The 16,734-nt window shown below is 40.9% G+C and overlaps 1 protein-coding gene across 1 annotated transcript in view; it reads right to left on the bottom strand.

The window, feature by feature from the left end:
• Spag6l (sperm associated antigen 6-like) overlaps positions 1-16,734 on the bottom strand; it is a 94,838-nt gene that overhangs the window by 63,380 nt on the left and 14,724 nt on the right. Inside the window, 1 exon segment of the mRNA NM_001034960.1 lies at positions 8,619-8,785. Coding sequence (NP_001030132.1) covers positions 8,619-8,785 — 167 coding nt within the window.

Genomic DNA, 16,734 nt, shown 5'->3' with positions numbered 1-16,734 from the left:
CAGAATGTAGGAAGCCATAGGCTGTCGGTTAGAATCCACCACCAGAGAATTTCTAACATAGAATAGTTTGTAAAATTAAGATGCTAGTTTCTACACTCAGCAATTGTGTTACCTGTTGGTTCTAAACAAAGATTATGTGGTATTTTCCTTCACTCGGCGACTCAACTGGGTTCCACAGAAAGGTACTGCAGCAGAGCGTGGTGTGCAATAGTGCATCACAGCTAGCCATGGGAATTTGGAAGCACAGGGTGTGCTTGGCAACAAACAGCTATGGAAACTCAGTGAGACAAGAGGAGAGAGCAACCTCGGAGCTCCAAGACAGAACCAGCCTGGGTGAGACAGACCCTGGCTAAAAAGAATGTGGTCTTAGCCTGTCCGCTGGGCTAAAGACAGACTGGTGGTGATAGCCGGTGTTACCATGGGATGTTTTCTTATTTCACGCTCCACCCACAGAACTCACTGAACATGGAGAAGTCAAGCTGGTGCCTACATATAACCTTCACCCCTATGTTCTAGCACCTTTGATACAGGAAGGACCATACCAGGCTAACAAAAGAGAAATGTAAACACCAACCTACCCACAAAACTTTTGTTCCATGATTTGTCCTGCCTGCAAGGCATTAGTGGTACCTTGGGCAATGGTGACGCAAAGCTTGTGGGCATGACCAACCAATGTCTGATTGAGTTAAGGCCCACTCCATGAGATGGAGCCCATAACTGGCACGGCTTGAGTGACCAAGACCCAGAGACCAAATAACCCAGAGACCTGGACTAAAACCAAATATTTAAATATTTAAATAAAACAAAATGGCTCCTGAGTCATAATCTGCTGTCCTCATAGATCAGTGTGCTATTCAGCCATCATCAGAGAAGATTCCTTCCACAGTAAATGAGAACAGACGCAGAGACCCACAGCCAGAGATTACACACAGAGACTTTGGAACACACAGCTCTAAATGGATGCCTCCATCAGATCCCTCCCCTCAGGGCTCAGGAAGCCATGGAAGAGGAAATGGAAAAAGTGTAAGGACAAGAGGGGATGGAGGACACCAGGAAAATAAAGCCCTCTGAATCAACTGAAAAAAATATATGCCTCTCTGCATATATAATATAGATCCCAGTTTAGTGTTTTTATAGAGCTCCTGAGTGTGTGGACAAATGAGTCTTTGATTCTTGTGCCTGCTCTTAGGTTCTTTTCCTTCTAGTGGTTTGCCTTATCTAATTTAGATGTGATGGTTTATGTTTTACTTTATTATGTTTTATTTTGTTGTTATCTCTTAAAAGTCTATTCTTTTCTAATAAGAGACATAAAGGGAGTAGATCTGGAGGGGAGGAAAGCGGGGAGGGACTTGGAGGAATAGAGGGAAGGGAAACTGTAATCAGGATATATTTATGAAAAAGAATCTTTTTTTAATAAAGGTAACAAAATATTCCAGCTTAACAGAGGAAAAAAAGAAAACATTTTCAGACTACCATCTGTATGTATCTGCCTCATTTCATTTGCTGAATTTTATCAAACATTTTATGAATTTTTAATTTCTTATGAAAATCTTTTGTATATTTACAAATTACAAAAATGCAATAAACATCAATTTTTTTTAAAGTCCAAAGCTCAAAATCTCTTCTCAGATTCATGGCAATCTTTTAACTGTAAACCTCTGTAAAATTAAAATCAAAAAGAAAATCACAAACTTACAACATAGAAGGACAAAGAACATACATGACCATTTCAAAGGGGAGGAAAGAGAGCATAGTGGGGAAACACTGGACCAAAGCAAAACAAAATCCCAGCAGGGCAAACTACAAATTCTGTATCTCTGTGTCTGATATCAAAAGTTTCCTTCAAATCAACTCCCTTCAGCTTTGTTGACAGCAACACACTTCTCTCTCTTGGGCTGGTTCCACACCCTGTCAGCAACTTTCCTTGCAAGACCACATGACACTGGTGTCACCAACGTCTTAGGGTCTCCAACACAATCCAGGCTTCACCTTCACAGCTGCATCCTTCTCTTGGCTTCCACACAGGGACAACCCTGACATATGACTAGTATCAGTGGCTTGCCTTACTCATGGAGGGAGATTTTACAATCTCTTTCTTGTATCCTTGACTCTAAAACCAGAACTTGACTCCAACATCACTTTTCCTGATACTCCTCCTCAAATGTCACATTTTGTCTTTCTCTTTCTCCCCAGCTTGCTCCTTTTCATAACCACATGACAGCATCAATACTAGCCTGTCTTGAAATCTCATCTGCCAGTGCCATTAATCTAAAAATACTGAATTTAGCCCCAGAAGATTTTTAGAACAATGGTAAAAAGCAGTCACATTGTTTGCCAAAATACTATAAGAATTACTTCTAAACCAATTACTGTAATTTGTGCCCTCTGAAATCTCTTGAGCCAGGCTGTCATAACTTACATCACTCTCGGCCCTACTGTCTTGCATGTTCTCACTAGAATGGCCTATTAAATCCATCTTAAAATGTTCAACTGCTTTCCATGTCCAAGTCCCAAAGTCTCCCATATTCCTACAAGCAAAAGCGTACTCAGGCCTTTCACTGCAATACCTCACTTTTGTTACCAACTTCTGTCTGAATCACTATTCTATTGTTATGAAGACACACACCAGCATTTCAGAGGTTAATATCTAGGATATACAGACTTTTTAAAAAATAGTTGTCAGCTATTTGTTAAAGGTTCAATGCCTTTAGAAGTCGGGGAAACAGGACAACATCTGTTGTCATGGATATGCAGCAAAGGGAACACACATTCACCGAGGACGGAAGCATAAAGAGGTTCAACAACTATGGAAGACCGTGTGGAGCTTCCTCAAAGGCTTTAAATGGATCTGTCACATGATCAGCTACACTACTCTCGGGCATATAACTCTAGATCTTATTACAGAGATACCTACTAATCCACATTCATTATTGTTCTGATCACAATAACAAGAAAATAAAACCCTAAATATCATCAAGTAATGGATGAACAATAAAAATGTTCATTCATACACAATGGAATTATTATTTAGGTGTTAAGAAAAAATTAAATTCAAATAGAAAAGAATGAAGCTAGAAACAATTTTCCTGAGTGGGGCAATCCATGCTCAGAAAGACAAATATCACAGTTTTCCTGATTCATTGATCTTACCTTTGAATAATAAAATATGTGGGTTTAATTTAGAATACCTATTGAGGTCAGGAATTTACGACCGGCCTTGGTGTAAGAAGTATAGAATGCACTAGTGTGAAGGGTTAGGATTTAAAGGGAATTATGACACAGAAAAGAGGAGATTGGGGTAAAAGTGGAGGGGAGAGTAGAGGAGGCAACACAGGAAAAGACAACACTAAAGGCCTTTTGAAAGTCCATATGAAAACTCACTACTGTAGTAACCTCCTAAAATACACACACACACACACACACACACACACACACACACACACACACACACACCCCTATATACATCTATATATAAACATATATTAAACGTTTTTAATATACCACAGCAAGGGACAATACCCCATCTAGACACCTCATACTAGCAAATTAAAAACCCAGTACCAGGAACTGATTACCTCTTTTTGAGTTGTTGGCCCAGCCATTAGAGCACACATCCACCCCGCTCCTCCATTTCTTGCTCTTGCTCCGCAGCTCCCAACTCAGCTCTCCACATTCTTTTTTACCCCTGCCTACTCAACTCCACTGTCAGGAGTTTGGAGACATAGGTGCAGAGCTCTATCCCACCACCTGAGAGGAGTTGCTAGGAGACAGAATGCTACTTCAGGTGCTTCTCCCCCGCTCACTGTGGATTCCGACTGGTTGGCCCAGAGCTTCCAGCTGCGAGGAGGGAGCTCAGCCCTGCGGAAACAGCCTGGCCCTGCCCTATGCACAACCCAACTTTCTGCAGCATAGGTCCACAGTTCAGGCACGAGCTCTCATCCCACCACGCTTCTGCCCCACTGCCATCTGTCTATTCTCCGCCCGCCCCCGTTGCAGACACTTTGCTCAGCCACATGCTCACAGCCGCCAAGCCGAGCTGCTTGCGCTTCACACTGCTCTGCTTAGATACAACTAAATGTTTGTCTCTGTAATACTTCTGTTTATGCATGACTTTCCTCCAGGCAGGGCTGTAGCTTCCATAGCACCTTAGATAAGGGCACTCACATGTGGCTGCCTCCTCAACGCCATCTTTGCTGGGGACAGGACCAGGATCATCTGCCATCTTTGTTATGGGCAGTTTGCTACATTTGGGAGCACAGCTGGTCAAAGTCACTTAGCAATTAAGACAAGGTTTTTGTTCTGTCTTGCCTTGGTAAATAATGATTTCTAAACAGTATAAAGTTAGGGATCACTGCTTAAATATATGTTTAGCCTTGTTTTTGCTGCTACCATTAAGTTATAGTGATTTGCTAGATACATTCTCAAGCAAGTAATTAAACAAACATTGTCTAACTCAGATTATGCTTAATAAACCTGCTCTCAGTCTTGTCAGAAATCTGCTAAATGTAATAATGTTTAAGCTTTTGACAAAGCCTGATGGACACCCCCCTTCCAAGGTCTCCAAGAAGATATAGGAGCAGCGACAAGACTGCTTGGATTGTGGTATGATAACCACTGAGAAACACTGCCTCTTTGCCTTGCCTGCTGCCAGGACTTGGCCTACACTGTGGACAAACAGGACACCCAGAGAATTAAATGTCTCATATTGCCTAAGCCAAGATGGGTCATTTCTCATTTCACACACATCTACTCCACAGGAAAAAGCTTTTTTCTTCTGTGCCTGACAGTCAGACTGACTCTTCCCAAGGTGCCATGGAGACCACAGGGGCCTGGGAACTGTTTATGTAATGAACTATAGACCAACCTCAGTCAATTTAATTAATACATGACTCGTAGATTATAATATAAACTCTTCCCAGGTTTCTGACTACATTGACAGCTAAGCTAACTGCAGTTTGACAGCTAGAAAACAGACCTAGCTCCTTACCCAAGGTAATCCGCCACCTTATTATCTCATTAGTCAAGTTGTTAACTAGCTAAGAATGCCAGATTCCTTATCAAAAAGACAGGTTTGCCTTCCTCACAAACTTCACGATAAAGGATACACAAGGTCAGATGTAAGTTTTCACAAACGTAACCTTCTGTCACTTCCTTATCTAAACTCAGTTTCCAGTGACTAAATGCTTCATATTTCCTCTCCTTGCTATGCCACTGTCCTAATATTAACCAATAGAGTTCTTATACCTAATAATACATTCTACTATATGGTACGCTTTCATAATCACAAGTTCAAATTTTAAGTTTCCTTTGATTGACTTCTACCTATGGACTTCAGGTGTTTTTTTCTCATGCTGAATCTATGCTATAAGCTATCGTGCTCAAATATAAGTTTCCTTTGGTGTCTCTAACTATGGACTTAAGGCTTTTCTCTTGCTAAAACTTTATGGTTAACTATAGTATTCACAAGGTCAAGGTTTTGAACTTCCTTTGTCTCTCAAATAGAAACTTAAAATTGTTTCTCATTATGTTAAATTCTATCCCTTAGACAGAAGGAAAAACTCTTCTTGTTCCTTTGGCTCCACAAAGGTCTTGTCTTCCCTAAGCTCGTCTTAAAAGACTGTTCATGTTTTTAACAAAATTTATCTCTTTTATAAACTTAGAAGCTACAGGAAACCAGCTCAGATCTACTTCTCGTAGACCACATAGATAAGTACACCTGCCAATCATAGTCTGAGTGCCCATTTGCTACCTATTCCAAAGGGTGGGATTCCTCCCTTGTAACCTGAGAATGGGACTCCCCTCATCCCCAACCACCAACACCTAAGGGTTTCAAGTATACACCTAAGGAAAAAAATTTCTCCCAAATGTACTTTATTCTCTACAATGTGTGTGTGTCTGTGTGTCTGTGTGTCTGTGTGTCTGTGTGTTTGTGTGTCTGTGTGTGTGTGTGTGTGCCTGTGCATGCACGTGCAGGCACATGCACACACATGTGTTTCAGCTCCAATCTGTTCTCACAGACAGACCTGCTCTCCCTATCTGTCCACACATGATGCCACAGATCCTAGACAGCCAGGAAACTTCCAACTCTCCTAAATCTGGACCAACATCCCCATATCCACTTTCTTAGGTTTCCCAGAGAGCAACCCTATTCCTACTCCACCATCACCTCTTTCTAATTTTTCTTTTATTAACTAAACCAAAATGGGGAAATGTTGGTATTCCTTCAAGGCTCTTCCCCACAGTTACCTGGCAACAGCCAAGTATGCCTGACTCACTATAAAAGGGGCTGCTTGCTCCCTCCTGACTCTCTTCTCTTGTTCCTCTTCCCTTGCTCTCTTATCTTCTCCTTCTATCCCCTCTCTCCTCATTCCCCTCCCACCTCTCTCTCCATGTGCTCATGGCTGCCTCTACTCCTCCTCTCTCTCTCTCTCTCTCTCTCTCTCTCTCTCTCTCTCTCTCTCTCTCTCCCTCCCTCCTCCCTCCCTCCTCTCTCTCTGCCTTTCTCTGTCTCAACTCTGTCAACTCCCTTCCCCATGCCCTAAATAAATTATTCTATACTATACCTGTCATGTGGCTGGTTCGTCAGGGGTAAGGGATGCTTCAGCATGGGCCCACAAAGCCACCCTCTTCACCCACACCATACTGCCCTTCTGCCAAGCATATCCCTGGATTATTTTACTTTTTTTTATAAAACACAACATTTATATATATAATTTAATGGGGAAAGCATATTAACAGCAGGAATCTTTCCTAAAGTGAAATTCTCCTTGGCCTTGTCTAAAGGAGCAAATCCATTGTAGACTTTAATCCATGGTAGACCCATCTCAGGAAGATCACCTGCTAGCTTTTAGCTTCTCCTTGATGGCTCCCGGCACCTATGCAAGCTGCTACAGGACATGCCCAGGAAAATAAAAGGTTGTGGTTCTTTGCAGAGACATTAGTTAAATGACTTTCAAATTCGTATATTGAATATGGTTTTTTGCACAATTATGGGCTTTACTCTAGCAAAAATGCATCATAAAATTTTCCTTTTTCGTGATAAAATGTACAAATCAACACTCATGTTCACACCACCATCCCCTTTACTCTACCAGAAACTTGAAGACTGAGAGTCAAGCAGTTGTTTCCTATCCTGCCCCATTTCTCATGACCCTGGAAACCATGCTTCTATCTCTATGAATTTACATTTTCTTGACATCTTTTATAAATGGGATTATACAGTACAAGCCTATGTGTCTGGCATCTTTCACTTGACATTTTTTTTAATGATGTCTTCTTTTTAAAGGTTTGATTGGGTTTTTTCTATTAGTTCTTTATGTATGTATCTGTGTCTGAACACATGAGGTACACGTATGGTATACATGTGGGTACCTGTGGAGGACAGTCAATAAAGGACAAGCATCTGGGTGCTTGTGGAGGACAGAGTTATTAGATCCCCTGGAGCTAGCATTACAGATGTTTATGAGCACCTGACAAGATGATAGGAACCAAGCTTGAGTCTTCTGTAAGAGGAATGTGTGGTCTTAGCCATTGAGCCACCTCTTCAGCCATTACCCAAATGGTTTTGATAATCATAAACACCACATTTATTAGTGCTGTGGTCTATTATATAGATTCAGTATTTTGTTTATCTAGGCACTTGTTGATGCCTTTGATCTGCTTCCACTCACAGACAACTAAGCAGCGCCGTCTGAATGTGTGCCACAGAAGTGGTTTTGGCTGTATAATCAGAAGAAGAGTTACTTGATCAGATAGTAAATACACTGATCTTACTGCATTTTGCCAAATTGTCACAGTAACTGTACCATTGTACAAACCTACCAGCAGCACATGAGGGTGCCAACACTTCATCATCACCAACACTTGTTTTATTTTTTATTTTTCTTATGATCATCCCAGTAGATATGAGGTGTTATCTCATTGAAGTTCGGTTTATATCTTTTAATAGCTAATGCTGTTGAGAGTCTTTTTATAATTTTTTGACTATTATAGAGTTTCTTTGGAACAATATCTGTTTAAACCCTTTGCCCACTTTTCAGTTGAAGTGTTTCATTAGGCAAGTTGAAATTTAGTCTTAAGGATATCAAGAAAAGTTGGTTCTTACTCAGGTTAGGATAAACTAATAGAATTTAATGGTTAGTCTAACAATGCTTAAATTCTTATATTATTTATAAATTATTATAAAAATAAAACTGGAAACACTGTAGAGAAAAATGCTGTATTGCATTGGATAGAACACTCTGAAATGTTTGTCTACTTAGTTAAAAAATGACTTATCAAACTTCATTAAAGGCACTCTCTTCAGGAATCATTCTTTCTACTAGCCACCTTCATATAAAAGCTGCAGAAAGAACATGTTTATTTGCCTAGAATCTTTAACCTCTTCTCTCTGGCAGAGCCTATATTCAAAACTCCCATAGACATACACACTACTTTGTGTATGAGTCACAAATGTTCTTTTACATCATCCCTGTTAACAGTGATGGGAAAAGGCTGCTACCAAGTCCAAACCAAAAGAATCTAATCATTCGAAGACCTTCAAATCCACAACTGTGCCACAGTTACCATATTTTTACCTAAAATCAAAAATATATAAATTATTTTTGAAAAATTCTTACATTTTGTTCTGCCAATGAATAAACAAGCTGTGGAAGAATGTCGCCCTTCACAACTGCTTCTGCCAGGTCATCATTGTAATTCGCCAGTCTCCCCAGAGCCAAAGCAGCAGTCTGTTGAATTGTTGGGACCACATCCAGAAGAAGTGGCCTTAGCAAAGACATTACACCTGAGGTATGAAAAACAGAAATCAGCAAAATTCTTATTAGGAAGCATAGAGAAGTTGCTCAGTAATTAGAGTAATTGCTGCTCTTGCAAGGGACCTGCATTAAGTTCCCAAAAAACATAGGGCAGCTTACAACTGTCTGTGACTTCAGCTTCAAAAAATCTGACACCTTCTTCTAGCCTCCTCAGAAACCAGGTATACACAGAGTATACATACATTCAGACAGACAGACAGACAAGACATTTATATACATAAAATAAAGCATATTTTAAACCATATGATATAGCACATACACAAAAAATAAGGGTAAAAAAAACCAGCAAAACCAAACAACTGAAAGCCAGACACTACAGTGTATGTCTGTAATCTCAGTGTTTGAGAGGCTAAGAGAGAGTAATCAATCACAAGTTCAAAGATAGCCTAGGTCGCAAAGGGAGGCCCTGCTGATTGTAGAGATATGTAACTGGTATCAAATTGGGCAAGACACAAAATCATGGAACTCTATAAAATATATCAATGAATTCATGACCCTCTTGCTACCACATCATCAGTATACCTACTAGCATGTGCCACAGTGATGGTGTACGTGACAATATCCCCAGAGGCTCGTGTCCTTGAGCACTTAGCTCCCAGTTGATGGTACTGTTTGAAGTGGCTTAGGAGTTTTGGCCTTGTTTGAGGAAGTACTTCACTGGAGTAAGTTTAAGGATAAAACAAAACAAAAACGTTCACCACTTCCAGTTCTTTCTCTCTGCTTCTTGGTTGTAGTTCTAAATGTGAGCTCCAGTTATAGACAGTCATCATGCCAGCTGCTTGCTGTCCTAACTCTCACCATGACAGACTCTTAGTCCTCTGGAACCACAAACCCAAAAAGAGTTCTTCATCCTGTAAGTTGACTTAGTGTTTAAGACAATATTTGATACAGCCAGCATAATTGAATGTCTGCCACTTGCCTTCCCTCACTCCTTCCAGAATCCCCTACAGATAGACGCTCCTGCTAAACTTACCTATTTCTACCAACATACTTTTTCCCTTCCCATATCAATATTGGAAGCCTAGGCTCCCACCTCCCACTCTACTTACTCTTTCCAACTACACGCATCCCTGCTTTGGAAACCCAGCTCCTCCTCCACACAGAAGCAGGGGGCTTGTTCTACAAACCTCACCCATCCCTTTGACTCTACGGCAAGGGCACCAAACCAACACAAGCTACTACAACCACCCCCACCCCTGCCTCAGGGCTATGTGTCCCACACCTGACTTCCTGTACCCCTTCCATATTCCTGATTAAAGAAGGGCACACAGAATACATTGCTAAATATATCCATTCCAGCTGAGCACTAGTATCCTTCCACCTATAGGTAGAGAACCTACACTCCTACCACCAACCCCTCCAATATCATATTTGTGTATTTGTTATGGGACCTAAGCATTTGAAGTTACATCATTGGTAGTGTTTACAACAAATCTTACCTCTGCTTTGTTGAGCAGGTGTTTCAGATTCTGTTTACAACTTTTTTTTCTTTTTTCCTTTATTAACTTGAGTATTTCTTATTTACATTTCCAGTGTTATTGCCTTTCCCAGTTTCCGTGCCAACATCCCCTAACCCCTACCCCTCCCCTTCTATATGGGTGTTCCCCTCCCCACCCTCCCCCCATTACTGCCCTCCCCCCAACAAGCACGTTCACGGTCGGTTCAGTCTTAGCAGGACCAAGGGCTTCCCCTTCCACTGGTGCTCTTACTAGGATATTCATTGCTACCTATGAGGTTGGAGCCCAGGGTCAGTCCATGTATACTCTTTGGGTAGTGGCTTAGTCCCTGGAAGCTCTGGTTGCTTGGCATTGTTGTTCATATGGGGTCTCGAGCCCCTTCAAGCTCTTCTAGTCCTTTCTCTGATTCCTTCAACGGGGGTCCCATTCTCAGTTCAGTGGTTTGCTGCTGGCATTCGCCTATGTATTTACTGTATTCTGGCTGTGTCTCTCAGGAGAGATCTACATCCAGTTCCTGTCGACCTGCACTTCTTTTCTTCATCCATCTTGTCTAATAGGTTGGCAGTATATGTATGGGCCACATGTGGGGCAGGCAATGAATGGGTGTTCCTTCTGCCTCTGTTTTAATCTTTGCCTCCCTATTTCCTGCCAAGGGTATTCTTGTTCCCCTTTTAAAGAAGGAGTGAAGGATTCGCATTTTGATCATTCGTCTTGACTTTCATGTGTTCTGTGCATCTAGGGTAATTTGAGCATTAGGGCTAATAGCCACTTATCACTATGTGTGTTTTTCTGTGATTGGGTTGCCTCACACAAGATGATATTTTCCAGTTCCCTCCACTTGCCTATGAATTTCATAAAGTCATTGTTTTTGATACCTGAGTAATATTCCATTGTGTAGATGTACCACATTTTCTGTATCCATTCCTCTGTTGAAGGGCATCTGGGTTCTTTCCAGCTTCTGGCTATTATAAATAAGGCTGCAATGAACATAGTGGAGCACGTGTCTTTGTTATATGTTGGGGCATCTCTTGGGTATAGGCCCAAGAGAGGTATAGCTGGGTCCTCAGGTAGTTCAATGTCCAATTTTCTGAGGAACCTCCAGACTGATTTCCAGAATGGTTGTACCTGTCTGCAATCCCACCAACAATGGAGGAGTGTTCCTCTTTCTCCACATCCTCACCAGAATTTGCTGTCACCTGAGTTTTTTATCTTAGCCATTCACACTGCCGTGAGGTGAAATCTCAGGGTTGTTTTGATTTGCATTTCCCTTATGACTAAAGATGTTGAACATTTCTTTAGGTGTTTCTCAGCCATTAGGCATTCCTCACCTGTGAATTCTTTGTTTAGCTATGAACCCCATTTTTTTTATTAACTTGAGTATTTCTTATATACATTTTGAGTGTTATTCCCTTTCACAGTTTCCAGGCAAACATCCCCCTCACCCCTTCCCTTCCTTATGGGTGTTCCCCTCCCCATCCTCCCCCCATTGTGAACCCCAATTTTTAATAGGGTTATTTGTCTCCCTGCGGTCTAACTTCTTGAGCTCTTGGTATATTTTGAATATAAGCCCTCTATCTGTTGTAGGATTGGTAAAGATCTTTTCCCAATCTGTTGGTTGCCGTTTTGTCCTAACCACAGTGTCCTTTGCCTTACAGAAGCTTTGCAGTTTTAGGAGATCCCATTGGTCGATTCTTGATCTTAGAGCATAAGCCATTGGTTTTTTGTTCAGGAAATTTTCTCCAGTGCCCATGTGTTCGAGATGCTGCCCTAGTTTTTCTTCTATTAGTTTGAGTGTGTCTGGTTTGATGTGGAGGTCCTTGATCCACTTGGACTTAAGCTTTGTACAGGGTGATAAGCATGGATCGATCTGCATTCTTCTACATGTTGACCTCCAGTTGAACCAGCACCATTTGCTGAAAATGCTATCTTTTTTCCATTGGATGGTTTTGGCTCCTTTGTCAAAAATCAAGTGACCATAGGTGTGTGGGTTCATTTCTGGGTCTTCAATTCTATTCCATTGGTCTGTCTGTCTGTCTCTGTACCAATACCATGCAGTCTTTATCACTATTACTCTGTAATACTGCTTGAGTTCAGGGATAGTGATTCCCCCTGAAGTCCTTTTATTGTTGAGGATAGTTTTAGCTATCCCGAGTTTTTTGCTATTCCAGATGAATTTGCAAATTGTTCTGTCTAACTCTCTGAAGAATTGGATTGGTATTTTGATGGGGATTGCATTGAATCTGTAGATCGCTTTTGGTAAAATGACCATTTTTACTATATTAATCCTGCCAATCCATGAGCATGGGAGACCTTTCCATCTTTTGAGGTCTTCTTCAGAGTCTTGAAGTTCTTATTGTACAGATCTTTTACTTGCTTAAAGTCACACTGAGGTACTTTATATTATTTGGGTCTATTATGAAGGGTGTCATTTCCCTAATTTCTTTCTCGGCTTGTTTCTCTTTTGTGTAGAGGAAGGCTACTGATTTATTTGAGTTAATTTTATACACAGCCACATTGCTGAAGTTGTTTATCAGCTTTAGTAGTTCTCTGGTGGAACTTTTGGGATCACTTAAATATACTATCATATCATCTGCAAATAGTGATATTTTGACTTCTTCTTTTCCGATCTGTATCCCCTTGATCTCCTTTTGTTGTCTGATTGCTCTGGCTAGAACTTCAAGAACTATATTGAATAAGTAGGGAGAGAGTGGGCAGCCTTGTCTAGTCCCTGATTTTAGTGGGATTGCTTCAAGTTTCTCTCCATTTAGTTTAATGTTAGTGACTGGTTTGCTGTATATGGCTTTTACTATGTTTAGGTATGGGCCCTGAATTCCTGATCTTTCCAAGACTTTTACCATGAAGGGGTGTTGAATTTTGTCAAATGCTTTACCATCTAATGAAATGATCATGTGGTTTTGTTCTTTCAGTTTGTTTATATAATGGATCACATTGATGGTTTTCCTCATATTAAACCATCCCTGCATGCCTGGGATGAAGCCTACTTGATCATGGTGGATGATTGTTTTGATGTGCTCTTGGATTCGGTTTGCCAGAATTTTATTGAGTATTTTTTGTGTCGATATTCATAAGGGAAATTGGTCTGAAGTTCTCTTTCTTTGTTGGGTCTTTGTGTGGTTTAGGTATAAGAGTAATTGTGGCTTCATAGAAGGAGTTCGGTAGTGCTCCATCTATTTCAATTTTGTGGAATATTTGGATAGTATTGGTATGAGGTCTTAACTTTGGTACCTGGTGTCTGTCTAGGAAATTGTCCATTTCCTGCAGATTTTCAAGTTTTGTTGAATATAGGCTTTTGTAGTATGATCTGATGATTTTTTGAATTTCGTCTGATTCTGTAGTTATGTCTCCCTTTTCATTTCTGATTTTGTTAATTTAGACACACTCTCTCTGTCCTCTTGTTAGTCTGGCTAAGGGTTTATCTATCTTGTTGATTTTCTCTAAGAACCAACTTTTGGTTCTGTTGATTCTTTCTATGGTCCTTTTTGTTTCTACTTGGCTGATTTCAGCTCTGAGTTTGATTATTTCCTGCCTTCTACTCCTCCTGGGTGTATTTGCTTCTTTTTGTTCTAGAGCTTTTAGGTGTGCTGTCAAGCTGCTGATACATGCTCTCTCCTGTTTCTTTCTGCAGGCACTCAGAGCTATTTTTCCTCTTAGCACAGCTTTCATTGTGTTCCATAAGTTTGGGTATGTTGTACCTTCATTTTCATTAAATTCTAAGAAGTCTTTAATTTCTTTATTTCTTCCTTGACCAGGTTATCATTGAGTAGAGCATTGTTCAACTTCCATGTATATGTGGGCATTCTTCCCTTATTGTTATTGAAGACTAGCTTTAGCCCATAGTGGTCTGATAGGAAGCATGGGATTATTTCTATCTTTCTGTACCTGTTGAGGCCCGTTTTTTGACCAATTATATGGTCAATTTTGGAGAAAGTACCATAAGGAGCTGAGAAGAAGGTATAACCTTTTGCTTTAGGATAGAATGTTCAATAAATATCTGTTAAGTCCATTTGGCTCATGACTTCTCTTAGTCTGTCTACGTCTCTGTTTAATTTCTGTTTCCATGATCTGTCCATTGATGAGACTGGGGTGTTGAAATCTACTACTATTATTGTGTGAGGTGCAATGTGTGTTTTGAGCTTTAGTAAGGTTTCTTTTACATATGTAGGTGCCCTTGTATTTGGAGCATAGATATTTAGGATTGAGAGTTCATCTTGGTGGATTTTTCCTTTGATGCATGTGAAGTGTCCTTCCTTATCTTTTTTGATGACTTTTAGTTAAAAATCAATTTTATTCGATATTAGAATGGCTACTCCAGCTTGCTTCTTCTGACCATTTGCTTGGAAAGTTGTTTTCCAGCCTTTCACTCTGAGGTACTGTCTGTCTTTTTCTCTGAGGTATGTTTCCTGTAAGCAGCAGAATGCAGGGTCCTCATTGTGTATCCAGTTTGTTAATCTATGTCTTTTTATTGGGCAGTTGAGATCATTGATATTGATATTAAGGAATAGTGATTATTGCTTCCTGTTATATTCATATTTGGATGTGAGATTATGTTTGTTTGCTTTTCTTCTCTTTGTTTTGTTGCCAAGACGATTAGTTTCTTGCTTTTTCTAGGGTGTAACTTGCCTCCTTATGTTGGGCTTTACCATTTATTATCCTTTGTAGTGCTGGATTTGTAGAAAGATATTGTGTAAATTTGGTTTTGTCATGGAATATCTTGGTTTCTCCATCTATGTTAATTGAGAGTTTTGCAGGATACAGTAACCTGGGCTGGCATTTGTGTTCTCTTAGGGTCTGTATGACATCTGTCCAGGATCTTCTGGCTTTCATAGTCTCTTGTGAGAAGTCTGGTGTGATTCTGATAAGTCTGCCATATGTTACTTGACCTTTTTCCCTTACTGCTTTTAATATTCTTTCTATTTTGTGCATTTGGTGTTTTGACTATTATGTGATGGGAAGAGTTTCTTTTCTCGTCTAATCTATTTGGAGTTCTGTAGGCTTCTTGTATGCTTATGGGCATCTATTTCTTTAGGTTAGGGAAGTTTTCTTCTATGATTTGTTGAAGATATTTACTGGTCCTTTGAGCTGGGAGTCTTCACTCTCTTCTATACCTATTATCCTTAGGTTTGATCTTCTCATTGAGTCCTGGATTTCCTGTATGTTTTGGACCAGTAGCTTTTTCCGCTTTACATTATCTTTGACAGTTGAGTCGATGATTTCTATGGAATCTTCTGCTCCTGAGATTCTCTCTTCTATCTCTTTTATTCTGTTGGTGATGCTTGTATCTACAGCTCCTTGTCTCTTCCTTTGGTTTTCTATATCCAGGGTTGTTTCCCTTTGTGCTTTGTTTATTGCTTCTATTTCCATTTTTAATTCCTTCACCAGTTTGATTGTGTTTTCCTGGAATTCTTTCAGGGATTTTTGTGATTCCTCTCTATAGGTTTCTACTTGTTTATTTATGTTTTCCTGTGTTTCTCTAAGGGAGTTCTTCATGTCTTTCTTGATGTCCTCCAGCATCATGATCAAATATGATTTTAAATCTAGATCTTGCTTTTCTGGTGTGTTTGGATATTCCGTGTTTGCTTTGGTGGGAGAATTGGGCGCCAATGATTCCATGTAGTCTTGGTTTCTGTTGCTTGGGTTCCTGCGCTTGCCTCTCGCCATCAGATTATCTCTGGTGTTACTTTGTTCTGCTATTTCTGAGAGTGGCTAGACTGTCCTATAGGCCTGTGTGTCAGAAGTTCTGGGGGTTGGGGATTTAGCTCAGTGGTAGAGCGCTTGCCTAGCAAGCGCAAGGCCCTGGGTTCGGTCCCCAGCTCCAAAAAAAAAGAAAAAAGAAAAAAAAAAGTTCTGTAGACCTGTTTTCCTGTTTTCTTTCAGCCAGTTATGGGAACAGAGTGTTCTGATTTCGGGCGTCTAGTTTATCCTGTCTACAGGTCTTCAGCTGTTCCTGCGGGCCTGTGTCCTGAGTTCACCAGGCAAGTCACTTGGAGCAGAAAAGTTGGTCTTACCTGTGGTCCCGAGGCTCAAGTTTGCTTGTGGGGTGTTGCTTATGAGCTCTCCGTGAGGGCAACAACCAGGAGGACGTGCGCTGCCTTTTCTGGGAGCCCCCGTGCACCAGGGTCCCAGATAGCATTTGGTGTTTTCCTCTGGAGTCAGAAATGTGGGCAGAGTATAGTCTCTTCTGGCTTCCCAGGCGTGTCTGCCTCTCTGAAGGTTTAGCTCTCCCTCCCACAGGATTTGGGTGCAGAGAACTGTTGATCCGTTCCCTTCAGGTTCCGGCAGTGTCTGGGGTGAGGGGACCTGCAGCTCCAGTGCCCCTGTCTTCCAGTTCCCAGAGGCCGTATACAGTTTCCTCTTGGGCCAGGGATATGGGCAGGGATGGGCAATATTGGTGGTCACTTCCGCTCTGCAGTCTCAGGAGTGCCCACCTGTCCGGGCTGTGA

Source organism: Rattus norvegicus, chromosome 11 (genome assembly GCF_021556685.1).
Source record: "Rattus norvegicus strain SHRSP/BbbUtx chromosome 11, alternate assembly SHRSP_T2T, whole genome shotgun sequence".
NCBI lineage: Eukaryota > Metazoa > Chordata > Mammalia > Rodentia > Muridae > Rattus > Rattus norvegicus.
Note: the sequence above shows the minus strand (reverse complement) of the source record. Positions and strands in the feature narration are given on the sequence as shown.